General features: G+C 34.5%; 2 protein-coding genes across 4 annotated transcripts in view; one reads left to right on the forward strand and one right to left on the reverse strand.

Moving 5' to 3' along the window:
• Positions 1–1,274: 1,274 nt before the first annotated feature.
• Positions 1,275–10,026, reverse strand: LOC117335033 (40S ribosomal protein S6-like). The gene is made up of 5 exons (XM_033894934.1): positions 9,901–10,026; positions 8,441–8,572; positions 6,742–6,952; positions 2,006–2,155; positions 1,275–1,561 (listed from the first exon to the last, which is right to left on the reverse strand). The coding sequence occupies exons 1-5, from the start codon at positions 9,904–9,906 to the stop codon at positions 1,335–1,337; spliced, it is 726 nt and encodes a 241-aa protein (XP_033750825.1). The 5' UTR covers positions 9,907–10,026; the 3' UTR covers positions 1,275–1,334.
• A 138-nt stretch (positions 10,027–10,164) lies between these two features.
• Positions 10,165–26,376, forward strand: part of LOC117335031 (TP53-binding protein 1-like) — a 48,632-nt gene continuing 32,420 nt past the window's right edge. For 2 of the 3 annotated variants that reach the window (XM_033894930.1, XM_033894932.1), the window contains exons 1-14: positions 10,165–10,243; positions 11,275–11,442; positions 12,589–12,679; positions 13,134–13,227; positions 13,634–13,704; positions 14,591–14,681; positions 21,496–21,638; positions 22,138–22,234; positions 23,032–23,114; positions 23,670–23,743; positions 24,225–24,320; positions 24,455–24,577; positions 25,223–25,340; positions 26,078–26,233. In XM_033894930.1, coding sequence (XP_033750821.1) covers positions 11,317–11,442; positions 12,589–12,679; positions 13,134–13,227; positions 13,634–13,704; positions 14,591–14,681; positions 21,496–21,638; positions 22,138–22,234; positions 23,032–23,114; positions 23,670–23,743; positions 24,225–24,320; positions 24,455–24,577; positions 25,223–25,340; positions 26,078–26,233 — 1,363 coding nt within the window. In that variant the 5' untranslated portion in view covers positions 10,165–10,243; positions 11,275–11,316. The remainder of the gene's footprint in view (positions 10,244–11,274; positions 11,443–12,588; positions 12,680–13,133; positions 13,228–13,633; positions 13,705–14,590; positions 14,682–21,495; positions 21,639–22,137; positions 22,235–23,031; positions 23,115–23,669; positions 23,744–24,224; positions 24,321–24,454; positions 24,578–25,222; positions 25,341–26,077; positions 26,234–26,376) is intronic. The other variant, XM_033894931.1, reaches the window with a different exon arrangement.

A 26,376-nucleotide genomic window follows, 5' to 3' on the forward strand; every position in this document is an offset into this window, starting at 1 on the left:
TGCTACAAGCCCATATCAGGTATCTGGGCCCCTCAAGGAGTTGAAAGGATGCCAGACAGACACGGCACCACTTCACAAGCTTGCTGGCCCTTCGAGCAGGTGACCTCAAAAGCACGGACCTGTAGCTGGGATTATCGAAGATTGTGGATCATCAGGTCATTGTGGATTATTAGTCATTCAGATCACTGTAGAAAGTAAAAGACTTGCTGAACTTGACATCAGAAACTTTTCAACCCTATTGCACATCCTCACATCAGTGTAAGGTTAGGTTCCAGAAAGTTTGGAATTCTGGGTAATCTCTGGAATTGTAGGTGCTGACAGACATTATTACCCTCCAAGATCTGTGCATGTATGCAATTCATTTTCTACCACACTAAGCTGTGTTATTCCACTCTCAAGTCATTGTATAAATGTGCTAACAGTTCTGGTCTTTTAATTGGTCAAGGACCCGATCGCGAGCTGCAATTGCTATCGACGTCATCAATAATCTGATGTCGCATCACGGCGATCACCTGTACACATTATTTGCATACGTGAAATAAGACATGACCACGTTTCCCTTTGGTTCAAGCCGATATTATTGTGGTAGAAACAGGTTACACGACTCATGATTTTTGGATAGGAAATTTATTTTACACCCCTAAAGCTAGTGTCTTTTGTAACTTTTAAAAATTAACTTACTCATTTTAAATAAATTCCATATCCAACAATCACTCGTTGCGTAACCTCTATATCTCGCATGGAAGGTCAGATGTCAGATTTAATAGTGATACAGGCACATTGGGCCTCTTGCTAGTCCACCTGGCATGCAATTTTTTTTACATATCAAAGTTTTTTCTCATTATCCAAATTTTACTCGCTTAGCAGACATGCCTATTTCACGGGATTATCTTGATCCTTCAGATATTAAGTCAAACAAATTAATCTATTGATTCCATAATTGCAGTCGCTATAATCGGTAAATGCCAACCAATCGATTTTACATTATCTGTTATTATTTCACCCTAGGCTATTGCCAAAAGTATTATTCACTAAATGTTACATATTTTCAACCAGAAAGAGTTATTTTATAAAATAATCCAGCAGCAACTGACAATTCAGAAAGGTTATCAAAATTTGCAAGTAAACTCCAGCCCATAAATAAGCCCTTTCTTCATTTTCGCAGGATCATCAATTTTAAAATAGTCAGCTTAAAGTAATGGTAATCAATCAACACAACACTTGTTGAAAACCAATGAAATCTGCAGGAAATAACAAGTCAAAAACACACCACACAGGTTTTTTTTTGCTTTATTTTTTGCACCTTCACTGTACAGCCACAGCCAAAAGTCTCTTTACTTGGAAGTGGAGGCAGACATTGATGTACGACTTCCGGACCGGCTACGTTTCCTCTCCTTAGCCTCCTTCATACGCATAGCCAATAACTTAGCATACTCAGCGGCATCCTCACGCTTCTTGGATGCCCTTTTCCTTTTGAGAGCAACCTTGTGGCGTTTGCGCTGTAGAACAACTGGAGTAACAAGACGCTGGATCTTGGGGGCCTTTGTTTTTGCCTTTTTTCCTGTAGATAATGATAAAATTTTCTACCATTTTAAATTTCTAAATGAAGTTTTTCAATAATGTATTCAATTTATTAATGTGTTAAATTAATTATCAATTTTGAAATCTCATAATTGAGTCTTTGTAATATAATCTAGAAGTGATAATGACTAGACCGAGCATGTCTCCTAAAATTGTTCAGTTATTTTTATTTTTATTTATATGCTTAACAGTCAGGGCAGACAATCTCCTACTGAAGAACCATGTCTGAATTGACCAAAATATGACTATATTATTTCAGTTATTTTTTTCTAAATCACTTTTTTCTATATTTTTTATTTCTATTAAGAAAAAAACTTGTTTGTAAAATAACATTCTTTAAAATTAAAATTGGCTGAAGAACTATACAGGACAGACCAAAATGGATATTGCATGACGATTTCAGGGAACATTGGTTTGAACCTACCCTCTTTCTGTGGAAGTGGGCGTCTGACAACATACTGGCGTACATCATCCTCCTTTGTCAAGTTAAAGAGCTTCCTGATCTTGCTAGCCCTTTTTGGTCCGAGCCTTCTGGGGACATTGGTATCGGTCAAGCCTGGGATATCCTGCTCACCTACAAATCCAGCATACAACAAATTAATAATCATGAATTTAAATCAATAAATAAATTATTTTATTGCTACACAATACACATTCTTTCTGATTAATTACTCGAGTAGTAGGTAGCCATGTCACAGTCCTCAGATTTTTCTCTCTTCACAGACCCATTTTGAATCTCTAAGCGAGCTGGGTGTATAGTTGTCATCATTGTAACTGTGATACATGTACTTTATTGGGCATAAGCAAAGACAATTTTGATATCAATCACAATTCCTTACTACTGGGCCCAGAGGAGTTACGCCCCTTTATGCTTTTGTTGTATGATATTTTCAATGTGGGAGCAGGGATTCTAGTTTGTATACCTGTATATCATCAACACTCAATAGTTGTTTTTTTTATAATTCTTTGCAAATACTTGACCATCAGTAACATAACGGTGATCATTGGCAATAAAATGGTAACTTGTAATAGAGACAAACAAATTACAGTAAACAAACCAATATTTTGCTTTTAGCCAACATTAAATAAGTTAAACAGTCCTCAGATTTTTCTCTCTTCACAGACCCACTTTGAGTCTCTAAGCGAGCTGGGTGTATAGTTGTCATCATTGCGACTGTGAAATCAGATCACTATTATTTATTGGACCCCTAAATTTTATCAAGTGTGTCAAAATGCACAGCAATATTTTGTCTTTTATCAAAGAAAATTTCAGTCTATGTGGTCTCGGTATACTACAATGTGATCATGTTTGAATGTCAAAAATATACAAGCTATAACAAAGACCTGCTACAGTGCAATGCAAGTACTATTGAAATATATTATTGAATTAATCCAGGTCAAGCATACCCAAAGGTACACTTGGATAATCATGGCAAAAGTTTTTTCATAAATTTCATTATCCAGAAATACTATCAAACTCCGGTTTGAAATCTAAATTATCAACAACAGTCCTCAGATTTTTCTCTCTTCACAGACCCATTTTGAGTCTATAAGCGAGCTGGGTGTATAGTTGTCATCATTGCGACTGTGAAATCAGATCATTATTATTCAATTGCCCCTAAATTTTATCAAGTGTGTCAATATGTTCAGCAAAGATTTTGTCTTTCATCAACGATCAGTTATAGTTTATGAGGTCTGAATATACTAAAATGTCATGTTCGATTGTGTTAAAAAATATGCAAGCTATTGAACAATGCAAGTACTTTTAATATATGTTATTGAATTGTACACTCGGATATGGTAAAAGTTTTTTTCATAAATTTCATTATCCAGAAATACTATCAAACTCTGGTTCAAAATTTAAATTACCAACCACAGTCCTCAGATTTTTCTCTCTTCACAGACCCATTTTGAGTCTCTAAGCGAGCTGGGTGTATAGTTGTCATCATTGCGACTGTGAAATCAGATCACCATTATTTAATGGCCCCTAAATTTAATCAAATGTGTCAATATGTTCAGCAAAGATTTTGTCTTTCATCAACGATCAGTTATAGTTTATGATGTCTGGATATACTAAAATGTCATGTTCGAATGTGTTAAAAATATGCAAGCTATTGAACAATACAAGTGCTTTGGAAATATATAATTGAATTAAACCAAGTCGAGCATGCTCAAAGGTAGACTCCGATATGGCAAAAGTTTTTTCACAAATTTCATTATCCAGAAATACTATCAAACTCCGGTTTGAAATTTAAATTATCAACAACAGTCCTCAGATTTTTCTCTCTTCACAGACCCATTTTGAGTCTCTAAGCGAGCTGGGTGTATAGTTGTCATCATTGCGACTGTGAAATCATATCACTATTATTCAATGGCCCCAAAATTTTATCAAGTGTGTCAATATGTTCAGCGAAGATTTTGTCTTTCATCAACGATCAGTTATAGTTTATGAGGTCTGAATATACTAAAATGTCATGTTCGATTGTGTTAAAAAATATGCAAGCTATTGAACAATGCAAGTACTTTTAATATATGTTATTGAATTGTACACTCGGATATGGTAAAAGTTTTTTTCATAAATTTCATTATCCAGAAATACTATCAAACTCTGGTTCAAAATTTAAATTACCAACCACAGTCCTCAGATTTTTCTCTCTTCACAGACCCATTTTGAGTCTCTAAGCGAGCTGGGTGTATAGTTGTCATCATTGCGACTGTGAAATCAGATCACTATTATTTAATGGCCCCTAAATTTAATCAAATGTGTCAATATGTTCAGCAAAGATTTTGTCTTTCATCAACGATCAGTTATAGTTTATGAGGTCTGAATATACTAAAATGTCATGTTCGATTGTGTTAAAAAATATGCAAGCTATTGAACAATGCAAGTACTTTTAATATATGTTATTGAATTGTACACTCGGATATGGTAAAAGTTTTTTTCATAAATTTCATTATCCAGAAATACTATCAAACTCTGGTTCAAAATTTAAATTACCAACCACAGTCCTCAGATTTTTCTCTCTTCACAGACCCATTTTGAGTCTCTAAGCGAGCTGGGTGTATAGTTGTCATCATTGCGACTGTGAAATCAGATCACCATTATTTAATGGCCCCTAAATTTAATCAAATGTGTCAATATGTTCAGCAAAGATTTTGTCTTTCATCAACGATCAGTTATAGTTTATGAGGTCTGAATATACTAAAATGTCATGTTCGATTGTGTTAAAAAATATGCAAGCTATTGAACAATGCAAGTACTTTTAATATATGTTATTGAATTGTACACTCAGATATGGTGAAAGTTTTTTCATAAATTTCATTATCCAGAAATACTATCAAACTCTGGTTCAAAATTTAAATTACCAATCACAGTCCTCAGATTTTTCTCTCTTCACAGACCCATTTTGAGTCTCTAAGCGAGCTGGGTGTATAGTTGTCATCATTGCGACTGTGAAATCAGATCACCATTATTTAATGGCCCCTAAATTTAATCAAATGTGTCAATATGTTCAGCAAAGATTTTGTCTTTCATCAACGATCAGTTATAGTTTATGAGCTCTGGATATACTAAAATGTCATGTTCGAATGTGTTAAAAATATGCAAGCTATTGAACAATACAAGTGCTTTGGAAATATATAATTGAATTAAACCAAGTCGAGCATGCTCAAAGGTAGACTCCGATATGGCAAAAGTTTTTTCACAAATTTCATCATCCAGAAATACTATCAAACTCCGGTTTGAAATTTAAATTATCAACAACAGTCCTCAGATTTTTCTCTCTTCACAGACCCATTTTGAGTCTCTAAGCGAGCTGGGTGTATAGTTGTCATCATTGCGACTGTGAAATCAGATCACTATTATTCAATGGCCCCAAAATTTTATCAAGTGTGTCAATATGTTCAGCGAAGATTTTGTCTTTCATCAACGATCAGTTATAGTTTATGAGGTCTGAATATACTAAAATGTCATCTTGTTCGACTGTGTCAAACATATTCAAACTATAATAAAAATAAACAACAGAAAAATGAAAATACTGAGAAATATGTTCAATGATTTTTCTTAATTTATCAAGATATATTATCTCTGGCAAGGAAAATTAAAATAACCACAGTCCTCAGATTTTTTTCTCTTCAAAGACTCATTTTTTGAGTCTCTAAGCGAGCTGGGTATATAGTTGTCTTCATAGTGACTGTGGTATATCCATAAATCTGAATGTTGAAATGGTCTGTTTTTTTTCAAAATTATTTAGTACAAAATATTCAAGAATTCAAGATTTTATAAAACTAATGAACACCAATTAAAGTCGCAATTGATAGCCGTTTTGGCCGTAGAGGGAAACTATATCTTCTGTTTCTTTGATCATATCAAACTTTCATCACTTACCACAATATTAATGTCATTAAGAATTTAAGATCTATGAATATTAAGGAGAAAAGGAAATATTGGAACTATCTTTAAAGAAATGATATAAAAATATAATTAATCTGACTTAAGTTTGTAGTTTGATGATCTGTAACACCTAATATGAAATATTTAGATTTTGAAAACATCAACAACAGTCCTCAGATTTTTCTCTCTTCACAGACCCACTTTTGAGTCTCTAAGCGAGCTGGGTATATAGTTGTCTTCATTGTGACCGTGTTGTTTTTCAATTTTAGATCATGATCTTTTACAGCAATGACAATACACAGTAATTCGTTTTGAAGTTAGTTTAAAAGGCAAAATGCAAATTCCACAGTCATGGTTTTCCATTTCTGTTAGCTCAAGGGCTTAAAAAAATAATGCAAGTGTTTCTGCTAACATGCCAGAAAAAAATAAGGTAGGTAGGGAAATCTTTTTATTTTTTTCAATAGTTTTACTAAGGTTATAAAGATAAGCAATCTTGACTTTAATAGTCTTCCTTGAAAATGGTAAAAAAAAAAACACCTTCAGGGTATGCAAAAAATGGGTGCTGACTATGATGATGGCCAACTTGAAAGGTAAAGGAGCAAAAGTCCACTGAGGTGACATCAACATTTATGGCGGCCAGGCCAAGTGGAAAAAGTGGACACTTGCATTCTCCTATTAAGTTTGCATATTAAAACTTAAAACAAGTCTTCTTAAACAAATTGATGCCAGTTTCTTAAATATTATTTGAACTGATATCAACAGGTTACCTTTTTTGACAATTGCCATAGAAAGAACGCTGAGGTTACTGTCTACGATGCATCCTCTGACAGACTTCCTGCGCCTCTCACCACTTCTCCTGGGCCTGAAGCAAGAGTGACCTTTGCTCAAAAGAAGACGCACTCTGCCATTTGTGAGAATTCCCTGTTTCATGGGGAAACCCTGCTTGTCATTACCTCCTGTTATTCTTAGGATGTAACCCTGTAAAACAGTAAATCAAACAGATCATAATTTCTATAATTAAACTTTTAGCTTTCATGACTATCATTAAGTTTTAAAAAATACATATACAGTGCATTCCGCTTAATCGGGTTGCCTATTTGCGGGGACTTTTTACCCGATTAACCGACTTACCCGATAAGCCGAAATGCACGTCGCCATCTTGGATTTGGTCCGTAATGGTTGTTAGACTTGGGTCAATTTTGGATGAAAATATTTGCGTTATTATTGTTAATAAACAGTGTTTTTGTTTGTGCTTTTACTGATGTCAAATTGTCAGATTACTATTACTAATTGTATAAAAATGTGTGTATTAAAATAACAAAACCTTAATGATTTTCTTATTCGCGGCACAGTGCAATCGTAGCACCTCAAATCGGGGGGTCATACATCCCCGTTTCATCCATGTGTTCCTAATTTGACATACGATCTAAGGACTCGCCGACAATTACAGCTAAAATCATTTATGTTTATCATTGACACATTCTTATGTTCGCTTTGAAGTTTAAAATATTCCATATTATTTCCAATTACCAAAGCACAGAGATCGGAGAAACCGAGTTTATTTAGGTCGTTTCCTGTGGTATAAATTTATACCAACTTGACACTGGCAGTCACTGATAAAACAACACGAAATCCAATGTAATGTTTTTTATTAACCAGTTCTAATCCTTACCTGAATAGAAATTATGAGCTAACGTCGGGCGTCTGTCCTTTTACTTCTCGCTACTGATTTTTAACTCACCTGTGTACCGGTGTCGTCACATTTCCCCGTGGCGAACCCCTCACTTTGGATTCGCCACATACAGTAAGCGGTGATATCAATCGATCTGTAGCAATATCAGACCCAGGTCAAAACCTATTGTTTTGGTTTCTGCTTCGTAGATTTTACATCCCAGACATAAAAGTTTAATTGTCTAGTCGCTTAATTATGCTTTTAAAACCCCATTACGTTTTGCCTGCTGCTGACTCTAAAAATAACATTTAATTTTACCCACAATTCTTAGTCGACTTCCTGTTGGGGAAAAACCACACGAGGCAGAATCAACAACAACACGTACAGTTCTGAACATGACAAAACCCCGACATAACATTACCTTTTAAGGTAATATTTAACCGTTTTTTGACATTTTCACCATCAAAATTACACTATTTGTTGATAAATGTCTAAAACTTAAAGAAATACGCGATGACTTTCGTGAAAATCGGAGCATTTCTATTTTTTGTCCCGATTGTTCTATTCGAATAACCGAAAAATACGACTTTTCCAACCCAATTAAACGAATTTTTTTAACATGATTTAAGAGAAAATGGTTTTGGTTTTTGAAATTTTACCCAATTAAACGAAATACCCGATTAAGCGTTACCCGATTAAGTGGAATGCACTGTATATAAAGTCAAAAATCATAAAATGTGAAGATGACCAACCCAATTCTTGAACAAATCAAACAATTTTGTTGGCGAGATTACCTTCCATTCATCTCCAAGATGTTCTGCAGAGACTTCAGTTGCAATACGTCGGTCGTAAAATGGACGCAACTTCCTCTCATCATCAACTTCAATCAGTTTTTGACAGCCAGTGGCTGGAAATGATATATTCAGCTGAAATAAAACCACAATGACTTTTAATGCTTTTACAAATGGTGATTATTGGAATATACTAGGAAGTTACTTACCATGATCATTGAATTGATACCAATATATATATTAACTGGCACCACATTTCTCATTCAAAATGACCTAACTAAACTTCTAGTTAAGCAAAAGTTTTTTTTAGAAATTCACATAATCGTTTACTCTGCAACAGTTACAGAGAGGATAGGTATTTCTTTTTTAAGGTCTCTTGAACTCCCTATATAGTTCCCAGTCTGTCACTCTACAGATCCACCTAAGGAAATTCCTTCTAGCATAAAGCTTGCATGAAGCTAGAATGCTAAAGTACTTCCATTAAACCTGCAACACCATACATATATATAACCTGCCACAACACACATATATATTATCCCAGTACTAGTAGTTAACAGTCAGGAGTTTTGATGCTCTTTCAATAAGAATATAATAATGACCTACATGTTATTTGCCATCAAGCTCTTAGGCTGAAGAACCTTTCTGAGCAATTTATTATAGGCCTAATGCTCCATTAAAACAGCACACATGAATACTATTTTTTAACACAACACACATACGTGTAATGCAATAATGATCATGGTTATTTTTACTGATAAAACCTCATACAGCAGTGTTTGTTGTTAAAATGTGAACTTTATTCATTTTACAACAATTTCAAAACAAGTTATACCCTCTTATATTTACCAGATATAACCCACGTGGTTGGGCAAAACAGGTACCCCCCCCCCCCCCCCCCCCTTTTCATGTCCGATCGGGGAGTCGAACCCCGGCCGCTTCAAGACATTTGTGTACATGCCAAAATCATATCAATATATATAAATGGGCAAGAGCTAGTTTCTATACCAACTGTGTCGATTATATACACTTTAAATTTTCAAAATAACTGGATCAGTTAGTCTGACATTACTTTGGGTCTTCATGTCTTCATGAAGTCAACCGCGAATCTCATGAATCTGGCAATTCGGCTCAAAACCTAAATTAATATGCACTTACGACTAAGTTTAGCAGCAACAACAATTAATCAAGACTTGTGTTATAAGGATACTGATTCAATGTGCGTCATAACCTCGTGCATTTTTACGCGTCGATTAGTATACACGTTTTGTTTACAACCTCATCCCATTCGCATTGACGTAAAGAAATTGTACATGTGAAGAAAAATCCAACATGTATAGGAAACATCGGAGGTTCTAACATGAAATTGGTGATTGGAATATCTAGATTGAACATTTGTGCTAATTTAGGTGACTTTATTTTGTCGTTAGATAGCTAAGTTATCTGTATAATTAAATTTTATTCACCTTCATGCTGATCGGTGCCGATCAGTATGGCATATACCGGAAGAAAGGACAATCGAGGAGGTCTCGGGTTTTCACGTTCCGAACGTAACTTCCTGTTGAGAACTGGACCTGAGAAGAAAAAGTGTAAACACAAACATTAGCATGCATTTTCAGCTATGAAACTGGACGATAGAATAACCTATGGTGCATTTGATAAATTAGATAGTAATAATAGTTAACGGGTGCACTACATAGTAAGACATTAAGGTAATGGGATGTCACAAAGCTAATGAAGAGCACAGTGCGTAGTTAGCAACTCCTACAACGCGGGAATTTCAGAATGTGCAAAATCAGCAGCTGATTAGTAAGTTCTAAATATGAAACTTAGGTAATCCAGAGGTGTTCAAGAAAGGTAATGACAGGTGACTGGTATTCTCATAATCTTGCAGAACTCGAAGTGACACGAAAACATAGTATAAGCAGATGAAGTTTTCTCGTCTATGCACCTATTTATCATATCGGTCTTAAAGTCCAAGCATTTGACACTTTTTACTACTTTACACGGAATGCACTAATACTACGAGAAAACAGCTCAGCTAGAGAGATCTTCTCTTTAGCTCGATTGGTTGAGCATAAGACTAGTATGCCAGAGGTCCCGGGTTCGATCCCTAGCGAAGGCAGTGATTTAAATTTAATCATGCACATGCGCTCTGTTACATTGGTGCCCATGTAGGGACTCGGGAATGATGCTCATCACTGATGCGAAAGCATCGTTGTTACCCTTGGAAACTCTAGGACGAGTTCTTTCCTGAAGGGGGAGTATGTAACCCTGATAAATATACTAGCTGCAATATACCACTCGACTAGAGAGATCATCTCTTTAGCTTGATCAGTTGAGTGTAAGACTAGTATGCCAGAGATCCTGGGTTCAATCCCAGTGTTTTAAATTTAATGAATCATGTCTCTGTTACAGCATTAAAGATTTTGCGTTTATTAATTTTAGCATGTCATACTTGTTTTCCATAGAAAACTTATAACAGTTAAAAATTGAAAGGGAATTTTCTTGATCAGATTTAAAACAACTTAACATCTCTTCATTTCAGTGTTCATGTAATTAGTACCAAAATTCACCAGAATGTTAGTTATTACTTTCTTCTGATGGTAACCATGAAGTACACAAAGCATGTTAAACAAATAAATTGATTAATAAGAGATGTAAATTTTCACTTGAATTTTGAATACTTTCTGATATCAGGATAATTAAGTGGAATTTAACATGTCTGAGTATTCAGTGTTCATGAATACTAAATCAATAATGTATCTTTAATATATGTTAAGAAATGTATTGTTTTATTTCTGTATTTAGTGAAGATTATTTTTGTTTTCACAACATAGCTCAGGGCTGTGAAGAGTATCCAGAATTATCATAAATTAGCTATGGATGATGATTGGAATATCAGTCAGAATCAAACTCAGCCAGGAACATCAAAATTCATTGTCCTTGATTCTCAGGAACAGGTAGATGAACCACAGGAGGATTGGCCTGCATTGCAACTTCCAATGGTAATGTCCTAGTTGTTGTTTTATAAAGACACATACCAATTTTTTTTGATAAGGTGCTGCAGTGCAGTCGCCGGTCAGGTACATACATGTACAGTGTTTTGGGGAAAGAGCAACATTGTTAAATTGGATTTGGAAAGCTATGCGATCTGCTTATTTCATTACTTGCCCAAAATGTCCTTTTATATGCATCAACATTCGTAGACTTTCTCATGGTCTTCAGTGCTAGTAAACTTTTTGTGTATACTTTTAATTTTGACATATAAAGTAACGCTTTACGTACATTCTCTGGTGTATTATGGTATCCAGATGACCCTTGACTTTTAGGCATTTCAGAAGTAAGATCACTGTTTCTCTGAGGGGCCGCGGTGGCCGAGTGGTTAAGGTGTCCCGACACTTTATCACTAGCCCTCCACCCCTGGGTTGCGAGTTCGAAACCTACGTGGGGCAGTTGCCAGGTACTGACCGTAGGCCGGTGGTTTTTCTCCGGGTACTCCGGCTTTCCTCCACCTCCTCAACCTGGCACGTCCTTAAATGACCCTGGCAGTTAATAGGATGTTAAACAAAACAAACAAACAAACATCTCTGAAAATCTAAAGGGTCAAATACACATTTAAAATCTAGGAGTTGGATATCATTTTGGGAAGTCAAAAACATAATCTCAAGGATCTTCTGGCATGGATGACTTGTGCATCTAAAATCATTTGTTGTTTATATATATACATATACTGTATTCCAGATATTTTTTCAGCAGCAGTCGGGTTATTCAGTTACCCAGTTATTATAAAACTTTCAAAAAGCCAGTCTTTGAAAGCAAATTACATGTATCTATTAAAAAGCAATATTAGTGTCAACACAGATAATCTAAAATATCTATACAGTACAGTATAACCGATCCCCCAATGCTGTGTGATATTTAGTGTACACAGATTACTACATTTTTGTCGTAGTGAAATTCATTGCATGATGTTTGTTCTCAGTCTGTTGTTGAGAGTAATTATAAAGAATCCTACAACAATTGAAGGAAGTGGAGAAGTGATGTGATCCATGCTTCAAATAGGAACATATTCAATTGATTGTCTAGAATTCTTGAAAACAACTAAGCTATTAATCAGAAATATTTCATATTTCTGTTTTCTTTTTTAACAGGCTGACTCTGAGGCCATTAATAATCAACAACCAAGCAAGACCAGGCGCTTAAGTCTGATTGAGGACTTGTCTGAAGACGAAAGAAAATTAGGTGATATATTAATTGGATAAAAAGAGTGGTTAACACCACTTACTACTTTGGATAGATATTGAAATATCCAGAACTCTGGCCAATATGTGGTCACTTGGCACATCAAAGTTTAGTTGATCTACTATTTTGAGAAAAAAAGTAGATGAATATTATCATTTAAATTGCAATGCTATCAGCCAAATTCATTTTGTTGTTGTTGATAGAATGTGTAATTTATTTTAACGAATACGTATAGAGATACTGTTCGGAAATTGGATAGTCTTCTAATTGGTCTAAACATAAAAAGGTTGTTAATTAATTGTATACAGAAATATACCTTGTGAAGTAGTAGTGTAATATTGTACTTTTTAATGGCATATTTAACAACAGTCTAATAAAATTTGTTGTTGTTATTAAAGTTTTATCATCAGTAACAAAATTATAGAGTAAATATCAAATTATTTCTGTCTACCAGAAAATGCAGAGGTGTTAGTACCTGATAGTGAGATTGAGGGGACAAACTTCTTACACAAACAGAGACTGTCAAACAAAGGGTACAGACTACCAAGGTAAAGTATGTACTGGTGTACTTGGTTACCAAGGTAAAGTATGTACTGGTTACCAAGGTAAAGTATGTACTGGTGTACAGGCTACCAAGATAAAGTATATATTGGTGTACTGGTTACCAAGGTAAAGTATGTACTGGTTACCAAGGTAAAGTATGTACTGGTTACCAAGGTAAAGTATGTACTGGTTACCAAGGTAAAGTTTATACTGGTTACCAAGGTAAAGTATCTACTAGTGTACTGGTTACTATAGTAAAATTTACATAGAGTTACAAGTTACCAAGGTTTGAGTTTTAGAAATTTATTCTTGAATATATTTTATTTATTTTTCCAGTAAACTATATTAATGCTTCTTCAAACTAAATTGAAAAGTTACATTAATATAATAATTCCTTGTCATATGATTCAGTGATGCAGATGAAGTTATCAGCGAGTCGGAGGACCAGGTGAACGACACTGTAGTAGAAAGACCCTGCATAGGTAGGAAGTGTCTTGTTAATTCACACTTGTCACCAAAGTTCCATCCTGGAACATTTCATTTTATTATCCCCCACATTCACCAAAATAAGGGATATTAATTAAGGTTTATCCGTCCTTCCATTCTTCCTCTGTCTGTCACGCTTTGTTTCTGTGAAATAACTGCAAATAATGACAATAGATTTTCTTCAAACTTCACAAGGCCCCTTGATGCTTTAAACTTAGAACAGGATTAAGTGCATAAAGGGCTCAGCCAAATTCGTGATAGGATTTAGTAATGACAGAAAAGTCTTGCAAAATCAGTTTACTTTATCCCATAATACATGTTCAATAAAGCATCTAACTTCTGTATAAGGCTTTACTTCGAATTTCATTATAGCTTGACAGAACTTATCACTATGTTGAGTTATAATGACATATTCTCCTAACCTTAAAATGTTAACTATAACATGTCAGAAAAGACGGGGATATAAATTCTAAGAGTTTGCTCGTTTTCAATTGTATACATGTATAGATGCTTCAAGTAGAATTTTATTGAAAAGTACTTTGTATATGTATAGGTAACCTTGGTAAATACTGTCTGCGATATACCGTTTGGCTAGATAGAACTTCTCTTTAGCTTGATTGGTTGAGCATAAGACTAGTAAGGCAGAGGTCATGGGTTTGATCCCTAGTAACTATAAGTTTAAAAAAGAGAATTGTAGATGGAGTTGAAATGGATAAATTAGCAAAATGAAAATGGCCATTTCATCATAATGCACATACCTAGTTAAATGCCTCCTGGCTGTCACTTAAACATCTATTTATGTCTAATCTAGGTGATGCTAAATCAACGACTAGTTAAATGCCTCCTGGCTGTCACTTGAACATCTGTTTATGTCTAATCTAGGTGATGCTAAATCAACGACTGACGATGAAGAAAATCCAGCTGATGCCCCCGGTACCAAACCAATACACAGTAGTAATGGAAGTGGCTCCAGGTAAGTGTTCTTATATAAAACATCAAAACATAGACAATAGCTGTATGCTTGTTAGTGGTGCGCCGATCATCGATTATAATCGGTTGACGAATCGAATGCACCTTCGATTTCGACCATCGATTTCCATTTTTCAAGAATCGATCATCGAACGCGCCCGAATCAAGGGAAGTCACTCTAATGTTATAACCTTAGAATAAAGATGGCGGACGGCTGCCTCGTCGTCGACGACTCCGTTGCAATTGCCACTACAACGGATACTGATACAGAGCTTATAATTCGACCACCCGGGGTTGGAAAGGCAAAGTCAAAAGTATGGAATATATATGCATTCCGCAAAATAAAAAAAAGAATGGGGTCCTTCTAGAAAAAACCTTGACATGACGGTCGCTGTTTGCCGCCTTTGTAAGAAATGTTACAAAAATACAAGTAGCTACATTTCAGTATTTGATAGTATTAGATAGTGAAAGACTTATAAAATGACTCCATCTGTTTATTATTTTCGATAATAAGTAGCCCTGGAGGAATCATTTGGTTTCTTAATGATAAGTTTTAGCATATTTTATATATATTAGCTGAGTAATGAGGTATGTTTCTGCTAGGTATAAGGGAAACAGTCCAGCCACATTGCTCAATCCCTGCATACTTATATAATCTCGCAATAGGCAATACACAATCTACATTCTACAAAGAAGCACATTTTTATTTATATTTTGTAATTGCATACTGTAATATTAATAGATAAATTTATGGTTTACCACAATATTTGAAATTAACATTTATTCACTGAACTGTTAAGTTATGTTTCCAATTTATATTTTTGTTAAATCAAAGAAAGTGGATTTGTTAATTAGTTGTTACTTAATCTGTTGAATAAAACTTTGCTAGTTATAATATTTTTTCTCATAAATAGGTTTCTGAAACTTTCTTCGTCAGTTTTGGAAGTCCCAACTATTTGGCCATTGGTAGACAAATTAAAAGCGCTAATAATTGCATTTTCATGCATGATTAATAAAAAAAACAAAAAAAAACAACACTGGTAGTCTGGTACAATTACAATGTAAATATCCAATGCAAATAATGGCAATATCCATCAATGCATATTCAATGGGATATAAGCTCTATGGCATCGCATCATTGCTCTTTTGTAATTCTTGATTTTATATGTGTACCTGCTCATATTGTATTCTACTACTTTTGCATCTAGAATTCAACGAACAAAAGTTACAAAGACCATGTAGAAAATGAAAATGTCACTTTATTAACAAAAGTATATAATCATGGACAATTTCATGTTTTATAAACAAATCTGTGAAATCCAGATACTTTTACTGGACTTCATTCTTCTTGGATCATTAATATCTATTTTTTAAGTCATAGCTGTTGACCAAAAGTACAGTTGTAACTGTCTTAATCATCCAATCATACATTCATGTGCACCATCAACTAAGAAATAGGAATAATTACACTTACAAAAGATAATTATTGATACACATTACGTAACAAAATGATGATTAATAAAATAAAGTATATCAGTAGTGCTTCAAATCTCTGTAATAGTGACTGAACCTCTTGGCATTCCCATAAGAAATGCACTATTGTTTCATCATTCAATCGACGCTCCCTACAACATAAGTTACATAAAATACTAGGACTTAAGTTTATTTTAAAAAGAACGTGTTTGTTACCAAAATATGGTGTATAATTCTCACTTGGAACCACTGTAATTTAGAACTTTTGGTAACTATAAAAGGAAGTTTGAATATTTTGGCCCATTTATTTTGATCAATAATGAATTCTTGGTTCCATTTTCTTGTTCCAGTAGGTATGGATATTGGCGCAATAAGGCATTTGTAAAAATCTTTTGAACCCTTTTCACTCTTAAAAAATATGTCAAATAGAAAAGGTATAAAAGGCTGTTGAGGTCTTTGAATCAGGTAATCAAATTTTTTCAAAAAGCGCTTGATAGCTGAAACTAGTCCATGGTATTGGAGAAAATTTGTGTTTATAGTTCGAAAATTATGTCTGAACTCTTCAAAAGAAAGAAAAGCTAAATCATCTGAATCTTTAATTAAATCATTTATTGTTAATATGCCCACATCAAACCAGTTTTGATAAAAAACATACTTGTTGTTTACCTTGATATCATTATTATACCAGATGGGTGATTTTAAAATTGAGTCTGGTTTTGGAAGCCTAATAGAATCTGAATTATTAAGCCTATTTAATGATTTAAACACATCCCTCCAAAAAAAGTTTTTACAATTGGATCTACACAAATCAATATATTCCTTTCCACAGTTACATAGTTTTCTAAAATTAACATATGTATTTAAAATTAATTTCCACTTACCAGATGAGTGAAATAATCTTCTTACCCAACCTAACTTTAGAGAGTCAATAAAAGAATGAACATCAATCATCTTTAAACCCCCATCAATATAGTCTTGAATAACAACATCTTTTTTTATTTTATGACATTTACTATTCCATAAAAAATCCAGAATCAGAGAATTTAACTGGGCAATCATCTTTTCTGAAGGGTTTGGCAAAGTAATGAACAAATAGTTAAGTTGTGAAATCAACAGAGATTTAATAATATTAATCTTACCTAATGGTGTCAAATTCCTTCTTTTCCATAAGTTAATAACAGATTTAAGTTTTACAATTTTTTTGTCAAAATTCATTTTAGGAATTTTATCCAGATCAACAGAAAATTCTATCCCTAAGAAAGTGAAATTATGTTGTCCCCACAACAGATTTATTTCAGGCAAAAATGTTTCTTCACTATATTTCCTACTTCCTATCCATATCACCTGAGATTTATTAGAATTAATTCTTAGACCAGATATCTTAGCATAAGTAGTTAGTTCAAAAATAGATTCTCTCAGCGACTCTTTAGATCCATCCAATATCAAACCTGTATCATCTGCATACTGTACATTTAGAATAGGAGAATTTTCAATATTAATTCCCTTTATGAGATTATTATTTTTAATTTTTGCAGCTAAAACTTCGGCACAGAGAATAAAAATGTACGGTGCAATTGGATCGCCTTGTCGACATCCACGTTGAATCTTAATATGTTTTGATATGTTTCCACCTTGATTTATAGATGCACTTGCATTATTTTTTTTTTTTTTATAATTTTTTTATTTTCAAAGACATTTCATTTTGGATTACAAGGCAATAAACATCACATTCACACACTTCACATTCACACACATATATACTGAAGAAAACCAAACTGTCAATTAATGGGTTTTTTTCATTGTATTATGTATTATGGAATAAATTTAGTATATATGAAATTGTCAAAAGTCAATTGATCTATAATATTGAGTATAGTTAATTGATTAAATGACATAATAGTCACTATATTGCACTTGCATTATTATGAAGAGTATTTATCAAGTTACATTAATATAATAATTCCTTGTCATATGATTCAGTGATGCAGATGAAGTTATCAGCGAGTCGGAGGACCAGGTGAACGACACTGTAGTAGAAAGACCCTGCATAGGTAGGAAGTGTCTTGTTAATTCACACTTGTCACCAAAGTTCCATCCTGGAAAATTTCATTTTATTATCCCCCACATTCACCGAAACGAGTGATATTAATTAAGGTTTATCCATCCTTCCATTCTTCCTCTGTCTGTCACGCTTTGTTTCTGTGAAATAACTGCAACAAATGACAATAGATTTTCTTCAAACTTCACAAGGTTAAAAGCATGTAGGGGCTCAGCCAAGTGCGGTTGCCGCTTTTGAAGAATGTTATTTGGCAGAGTTATGGCCCCTTGATGCTTTAAACTTAGAACAGGATTAAGTGCATAAAGGGCTCAGCCAAATTCGTGATAGGATTTAGTAATGACAGAAAAGTCTTGCAAAATCAGTTTACTTTATCCCATAATACATCTTCAATAAAGCATCTAACTTCTGTAAAAGGCTTTACTTCGAATTTTATTATAGCTGGACAGAACTTATCACTATGTTGAGTTATAGTGACATATTTTCTCCTAACCTTAAAATGTTAACTATAACATGTCAGAAAAGTGGGGATATAAATTCTAAGAGTTTGCTCGTTTTCAATTGTATACATGTATAGATGCTTCAAGTAGAATTTTATTTAAAAGTACTTTGTATATGTATAGCTAACCTTGGTAAATACTGTCTGCGATATACCGTTTGGCTAGATAGAACTTCTCTTTAGCTTGATTGGTTGAGCATAAGACTAGTAAGGCAGAGGTCATGGGTTTGATCCCTAGTAACTATAAGTTTAAAATAGAGAATTGTAGATGGAGTTGAAATGGATAAATTAGTGAAATGAAAATCTTAATGCACATACATAGTTAAATGCCTCCTGGCTGTCACTTAAACATCTGTTTATGTCTAATCTAGGTGATGCTAAATCAACGACTGACGATGAAGAAAATCAAGCTGATGCCCCCGGTACCAAACCAATACACAGTAGTAATGGAAGTGGCTCAAGGTAAATGTTCTTATATAAAACATCAAAACATAGACAATAGTTGTATGATTGTCCATATCATGTTAGTTCGTTTGTCTATGACATTAATTCCAAATTGTGTTTTTGTTTGTGAAAAAAGAACACTTTTTGGCTTATAACTGATGCCTGATATGCAAAAACCGGTGTTATTAGTCCCCTGTCAGTGAAACCTGGGGTACTATATATTTTCTCTCCATCCGTCGTATATGTATGTACGTGATGCCATAGGTTGTCAATGCTCAAGCGGCTTCATCCCTCGGAGGATTTTGGTTTGTTTGTTTTTGTTTAACGTCCTATTAACAGCCAGGGTCATTTAAGGACGTGCCAGGTTTTGGAGGTGGAGGAAAGCCGGAGTACCCAGAGAAAAACCACCGGCCTACGGTCAGTACCTGGCAACTGCCCCACGTAGGTTTCGAACTTGCAACCCAGTGGTGGAGGGCTAGTGATAAAGTGTCGGGACACCTTAACCACTCTGCCACCGCGGCCCCGCCCCCCTCGGAGGAATTTGGCCAAACTCCAAACACTGATAAAGGACCATAATATCTTGGATGAGTTTGAGTTTCAGGGTTTAAGGGTCAAGGTCACCTTTTTTAAAAAAAATTTGATGGGGGACATGTAATGCTTTAGCAATGCCCAGTATGCCTTTTTGTTTTGGATAAATTTAGATGTAGCTTAGAATCATGTTGATGCAAGAGAAATAGATTCTCTTAAGTTTATTTCTGATTGTAGGATACATGTAAACATCACAACTTATAGTCATTAGCTTTATGTTCAAAATGTGATACAATTTTATTTTTGTTTCCAAAAGTTACAATGCATGTAGCCTGGAGCAAAATGTTTTGCTTAGACTGTACAGTAAATTTAATAACTGTTAAAAGTGTTAAAAGTTTTGATCATCAAAAGTACCATTTTTTTTGATGAAAATTAAAATTTTGGTGCAAAAGAAATCTGTTCTGAGACACACAGTAAGAAATCTGCTCTGAGACATACACAGAAAAGAAATCTGTTCTGAGACAAAGGTAGCACACCACAGTAAGACAGCCTGGCCATGGGCAATTTTTTTGTTAAGCAAATAACTCCTGTATTATGATATGCATAAAAAATGAAAAAATAAATGTACACTATAATTGGTATATTCAGTATGAAGTAGTACATACAGGCTTCACATTTATTAAAACAAAAATCAATAAATTGGTTCCGGATTTTAAATATCCGGATTTTCCGAACGTGTGTTTACACAGGAAATTTAGTTTTGCCTACAGCGCAAAATGGAAGCCCACAGAAAAGGTAAGATAGCGGAAAAACTTAATTTACAACATATGTCCAAACAAGATTAATTCTGTCTTTGGGATAGAGATATTTAATTTTAAATAGGTTTCAGAAAAAAAATTGTGTAGAGAATTGTGCCATTTTGGGTCAAATATCATAATATTTTGCAATATTTGAGAATTTTTTAAGCTGTTACCATGGTATTCCCAGCTCTAAAAATCACAGAAAATATCAGTTTACTTATCCTTCAGAGCTCTATTAAAATTGCAAATGTTGTACAGATTTCAAATATATATACTTTATTAGAGGTTATATGTAAGGTTAACTGGCAATGTTTACATATCTAAAACATGTGCCATATTTTTCAGAATTTGGCATTTTTACTGTACACTGCTACCAAACACAGTAAAGAAATCTGCTCTGAGACATACACAGAAAAGAAATCTGTTCTGAGACATACACAGTAAAGAAATCTGTTCTGAGACACACACAGTAAAGAAATCTATTCCGAGACACACACAGTAAAGAAATCTGTTCTGAGACACACAGTAAAGAAATCTATTCCGAGACACACACAGTAAAGAAATCTGTTCTGAGACACACAGTAAAGAAATCTGTTCTGAGACACACAGTAAAGAAATCTGTTCTGAGACAAACACAGTAAAGAAATCTGTTCTGAGACATACACAGTAAAGAAATCTGTTCTGAGACACACAGTAAAGAAATCTGCTCTGAGACACACACAGTAAAGAAATCTGTTCTGAGACGCACACAGTAAAGAAATCTGTTCTGAGACACACACAGTAAAGAAATCTGTTCTGGGACACACACTGTAAAGAAACCGGCTCTGAGACACACACAGTAAAGAAATCTGTTCTGAGACATACACAGTAAAGAAATCTGTTCTGAGACACACATTGTAAAGAAATCTGCTCTGAGACATACACAGAAAAGAAATCTGTTCTGAGACACACAGTAAAGAAATCTGCTCTGAGACATACAGAAAATAAATGGATTCTGAGACATACTCTTTGTTGACAGTTTCCACTCCAACAGCAGACAAGGACTTGGCAGTTACCAACAGGCAGAGATATCTTACACAGGACAAGAGCCAAGTGTCCGAGGTCACCGGTTCAAGATGTTCCAGGAAACTCTGTCACAGGACATATTCCAGGAAGACCAAGGTAGATAAGTGATACTGACTTTTGGGTCACTGTTTGAGGTCTAACTTCACGTCTAACTTCAGGTGTACAAAATTGACCTGCATTTACTGCCACTTAAAGTAGAAGTTTCTGTCTCTATCATCTTTTCATGTATCGGTAGAAATCAATTTTTAAAGACCTTAAATCAGAGATTTGGTTGCCATGTATGACACTTTTGCTTCTATAGTGATTACTGGAATCCAGAAATCTAAAACTTGTGAAATTTCACATCATGGTGCACTGTTGACCATTTCCTAAGGTCAAGGTCAGCACATATCTTGCTTGAATAAAACCATATATGTTTCTCTGTATTGCCATGTTTCTGAAATCCAAAATGAATGTTTGTCTCTTCTAGTCTTGTGTTACAATTTTGGTAATTGATGGTAGTTGTCTACATAGTAAATATTGTTATTATTCCAATCACCTTTTCCAAGTCAGCCGCTGCACCTGATGTTTTCATTACTGTTTGTTGTATCTTTAGATGACAATAGAGAATCTTCAACTCCGTCCGAGTTCATCGGAAGTCTTCAGCTGTCTAACCAGTCCATGTTAGTTCCCGAGACGGTTGATGAAGATGAGTGAGTATATTATGATGGCACTGTAGGCCATATGTATCATTACAGGTACTGGATGATACTACTACAAACATTTTAGGTGATTTCAAATGAAGTAAATGCTCCTGATACAAAAGAGTAGCACCGGCATCATCAACATTATGTTTTTCACAAAATCCACACTGCATCAACCATATCCACCACCATAGACTGTAATGTATAGGGTGCTACAGTAATATTACATCAATAAAAGAGGGGCACATTTGAGGCTTTTGCTGAGTTTTATAATTAGACTTTATTTATTCCTAGACTTATCCTGTTTTCTCTCTGCTTTTATTCTAAGTCTACTACCCTAAAAATTTACTGAAACAATAATTATTTATAGATGCTTAAGTTTATCTACTGAAAGATTTCTGTTGAGTTTTTGTGTTCAGACTTGATTTATTCCTAGATTTGTCATGTTTTTTCTCTGATTTTAATCAAAGTTTAGTTTACCTTTAAAATTTACTCAAACAGTAATTAATTATAGATAATTATTAATAAATTTTACTACAGAAATTTTAATGTATTTGGTGTAAATGTGCAACTGTTTGTACACTATAAAGATTTTAACTTATTAAAATGTTACATAATAGGCAATCTTACACGAATGTCAATACAATATGTAAATTATTAAACTGGTTCAAGAATAAGTTAAAAGAATCATTTGTTTCTTAAACTCTGCATATACCACTGGCAGGAATTTTCTTCATGTACACTTATAAACACTTGTACTCCATCTCTAATGAATTCTGTATGGAACTGTTTCTTTTTATCAATAGGAACGAAATTCCGCCATCTCCAACAGCATATGGAAATATTCCCATGATTATTCCCTCATCACCAACAGGCGAAAAAACTACAGGTACATGAATGTTTTGTAAGATGGAGCAGAAACCTCATCAACGTTTCCTGTTTTTTCTTTCACAAAAAAAAAATACGAAAAAAACGTGCAATGATCCCTGACTTTATTGACACCTGACTTTGAAGAATGATGTTGACATCTAAACCTTTGTTTAGTTTTTACAGCCCTCAAATACAGATAATCTTGTCCTTGATAATTAAATACACATCTGCCGAAATCCTTCATTCTTTGATGTCAGGAAAATAAATTTGATGTGAGGCCTATTTACACCAATAAAATGCTAACGTGCAATCGTTATTGTTGGTGGTTGTCGAATAAGTGTTGTCATCATTATTGTATGCCTAGATTCCAATTATTGTTGTATTTTTGACATGCTGTATTGGTTTACTGACCCCCAACCCCCTTGCACACCACAACTAAACCATATTACAGATGCCACTGTCAGAGTGAGAGGTAGTGCAGATTGATAAATTATTGAAATTTTGTGAAATGTATAACCTTTGTTTGGACATTATGATACGAGGATATAACAAATTGGGTATATTTTGTTTCCAGATTCTGATTTAGATGATTTTAATCCTGCAGCCGACAGTACCCTCGCTGATAATCCACCTGCCCGACATGCTCAGGTAATTTTATAGACTTTAAAACATGCCTAAGGTCATATTCATTAGTTGAGAAAGACTTTTTAGTGGAGTCAATGTAACTTAATTAATGTTTCGATTGTGTTAGTAGTGATATACAGTATCTTGTAAATCACTGTTTCAGTGAGTGTCCAAATAAAACTAGTTCATTGTTAAATGTTTTGATTTGGACTCAAATCTTTATATACATTTTGTATAATGGGGGTCGCAGTGGTCGAGTGATTAAGGTGTCCCAACACTTTATTTCCAGCCCTCCACCTCTGGGTTACAAGTTCGAAACCCAGGCAGGGCAGTTACCAGGTACTACCTTAGGCCGGTGGTTTTTCTCCAGGTACTCCGACTTTCCTCCACCTCCAAAACCTGGCATGTCCGTAAATTACCCTGGCTGTTAATAGGACGTTAAACAAAATAAACCAAGCAAACACTATGTATAATATAATCACCATTTCCTCTGTTTCTTCACTAGAGTTCAGAGGAAAGTGGCATTGACCAAGACAGTAGTGGAAAGTCAGATGAACAAAACGTCACAGTAAAAAAGGTTTCACAGGGATCTGCAAACGAGGTGAGTACAGCGCACTTTAAAAGATACCCACAATGTCAAAGTATTAGATTTGCCCACATACACTTGCATATAAAATCTCTTACAATAATATTCCTTTATGTTATTGAGATCATTTGTATCATTGAATTTTCAAGGGTGACAATGATGTACCTGATAAGATAAAGACCTTGGTAACGGACGATGTGGAAACCTGCGGCGAGTCACTACGTCTTCATTACAGTGCTACAGAGTCCCACTCTAACCAGCAGGTCAGGACTGTATGTTGTCACTCAAAACATGTAATTTAATAGATCTTTTTTAACTTCATAAAATAGTGATACATTTTAAAGTAAAATTTTCATAATTAGTGATACATTTCAGAGTAAAATCTTAATAATTAGTAATACATTTCAAAGTAAAACCTTCAAAAAGTAGTGATACATTTCAAAGTAAAATCTTCATAAAGTTGTGGTACATTGACAGTTTCGAAGTAATAATGTAAATTACTGTAACACCGAATGTGTTTATATTGCAGTTAGATTTTAAATTTTTTTTTCTGATGATGTGTATGCCCGTATCAAGGACTGGCATGTGTCATAAAACATTATCTTCCACACATCATCCATTACACTTTCAGTACTTTGATTCTGGTGATGTGTCTCGTTATGCTTTGCATAAGGTTCATTTTTTAGTTAATATTTGTCTTAAGCCACACATTTGTTGCATAGAGATTCTTTTCTGATCCGATATTGATTCTATGGAGTTCAGTTCAGAAAATGTTTCATCTTTTCAGGCCAAAATCTATTGTTTTATGTTTTGGTTTAACAATTACTCAGGGGTTTATCAAACTGAATGATTATTAAGCTATTTATTGTTTCTCAAATAGATTCTCGTTACTTATAGATCATGTTATATTGTTATAGAGAGAGGAGTCGGTAGAGGTAGTGGAGGTAGAAGAGAAGAAGGAAGATAGTGTCATTATCATCAGTTTTGATGAGGGAACTGAACAGGGCGACGACCAGGAAACACAGAGAAGTCAAGGTAAGTACTTTGAAGGGGGTGGTCATGGTATAATGACTGCCATGGAGATGAAAATTAATAGATTCTAACATGGGTCTGTTCCATGGACAGGGATATCTCAACCCTCGTGTAAGTGTTTGGCCAGTCAGCAGGAGGATTGCCGAGTGCTGGCCAGTCAAACTCTTACACGAGGGTTGAGATATCCTTGTTCGCGGAACAGACCTATGATTGATTATGTCTCTCACATAGTTGAAACCAAACGTAAGTTTTCATGAAAGTTTTTCATCGCACCATCTTCAATGCTCCTTGGAATGTATGTCAAAATTTATGACGTCATCATTTACGACTTGGTTACTCAAAGTATAATGATGACGTTCTGTTATATTGCGCGTGTTGGCTGTCTTTACCCCCCTGTGTAAGATCGATTTATCTTTTCCCTAGCAAGAGTGGGATAACCCTGTGAAGTATGTGAGAATGTGAGAATATAAAATGTAGTGACTGAAGCCAGTGGTCATAATAAATCAATAATGGGTTGAAATGGTGCTGATAATGTTATAAATGAATTGGTAAATTATAAATCATGCTGTTGATGGTACCCCTAAACTATACCTGGAGTCTTCGGTTTAAATAATGTTTTAATTGAAGTGCCCAGTGCCTCCCCAGGACACTATTCAAATCACATAAATTTGTAGTGAGAAGTTTGAGCCAACACCTTGATTTTGTGCTGGAGATGGTGATTTAAATGATTTGTATTGTAGCTGAAGGATCAGATGGTATCCAGTCGCAAGATCTGGTGCTTCATCTAACACCTTCGCAGTACTCCAAAAGTCAGGCCTCACTGAGGGGAAGTAACTCTTCACAAAGACAAAGGAGTCACTCACCAGATCTGAATCCTGAACATCAGGAAAGTTATGGTATGTAATTTATTTGAATAGTCAAATTTCTCATTTGCAATTGATATATATTTTAGCATTACCAGATGTGAATTTTTAATGCTATCACTATTTAGAATGCTTTCCATTGTCATTGTTACCTACATATATTTATTTATGGAAAA

This window comes from Pecten maximus, chromosome 9, assembly GCF_902652985.1.
Source record: "Pecten maximus chromosome 9, xPecMax1.1, whole genome shotgun sequence".
NCBI classification, from domain to species: domain Eukaryota; kingdom Metazoa; phylum Mollusca; class Bivalvia; order Pectinida; family Pectinidae; genus Pecten; species Pecten maximus.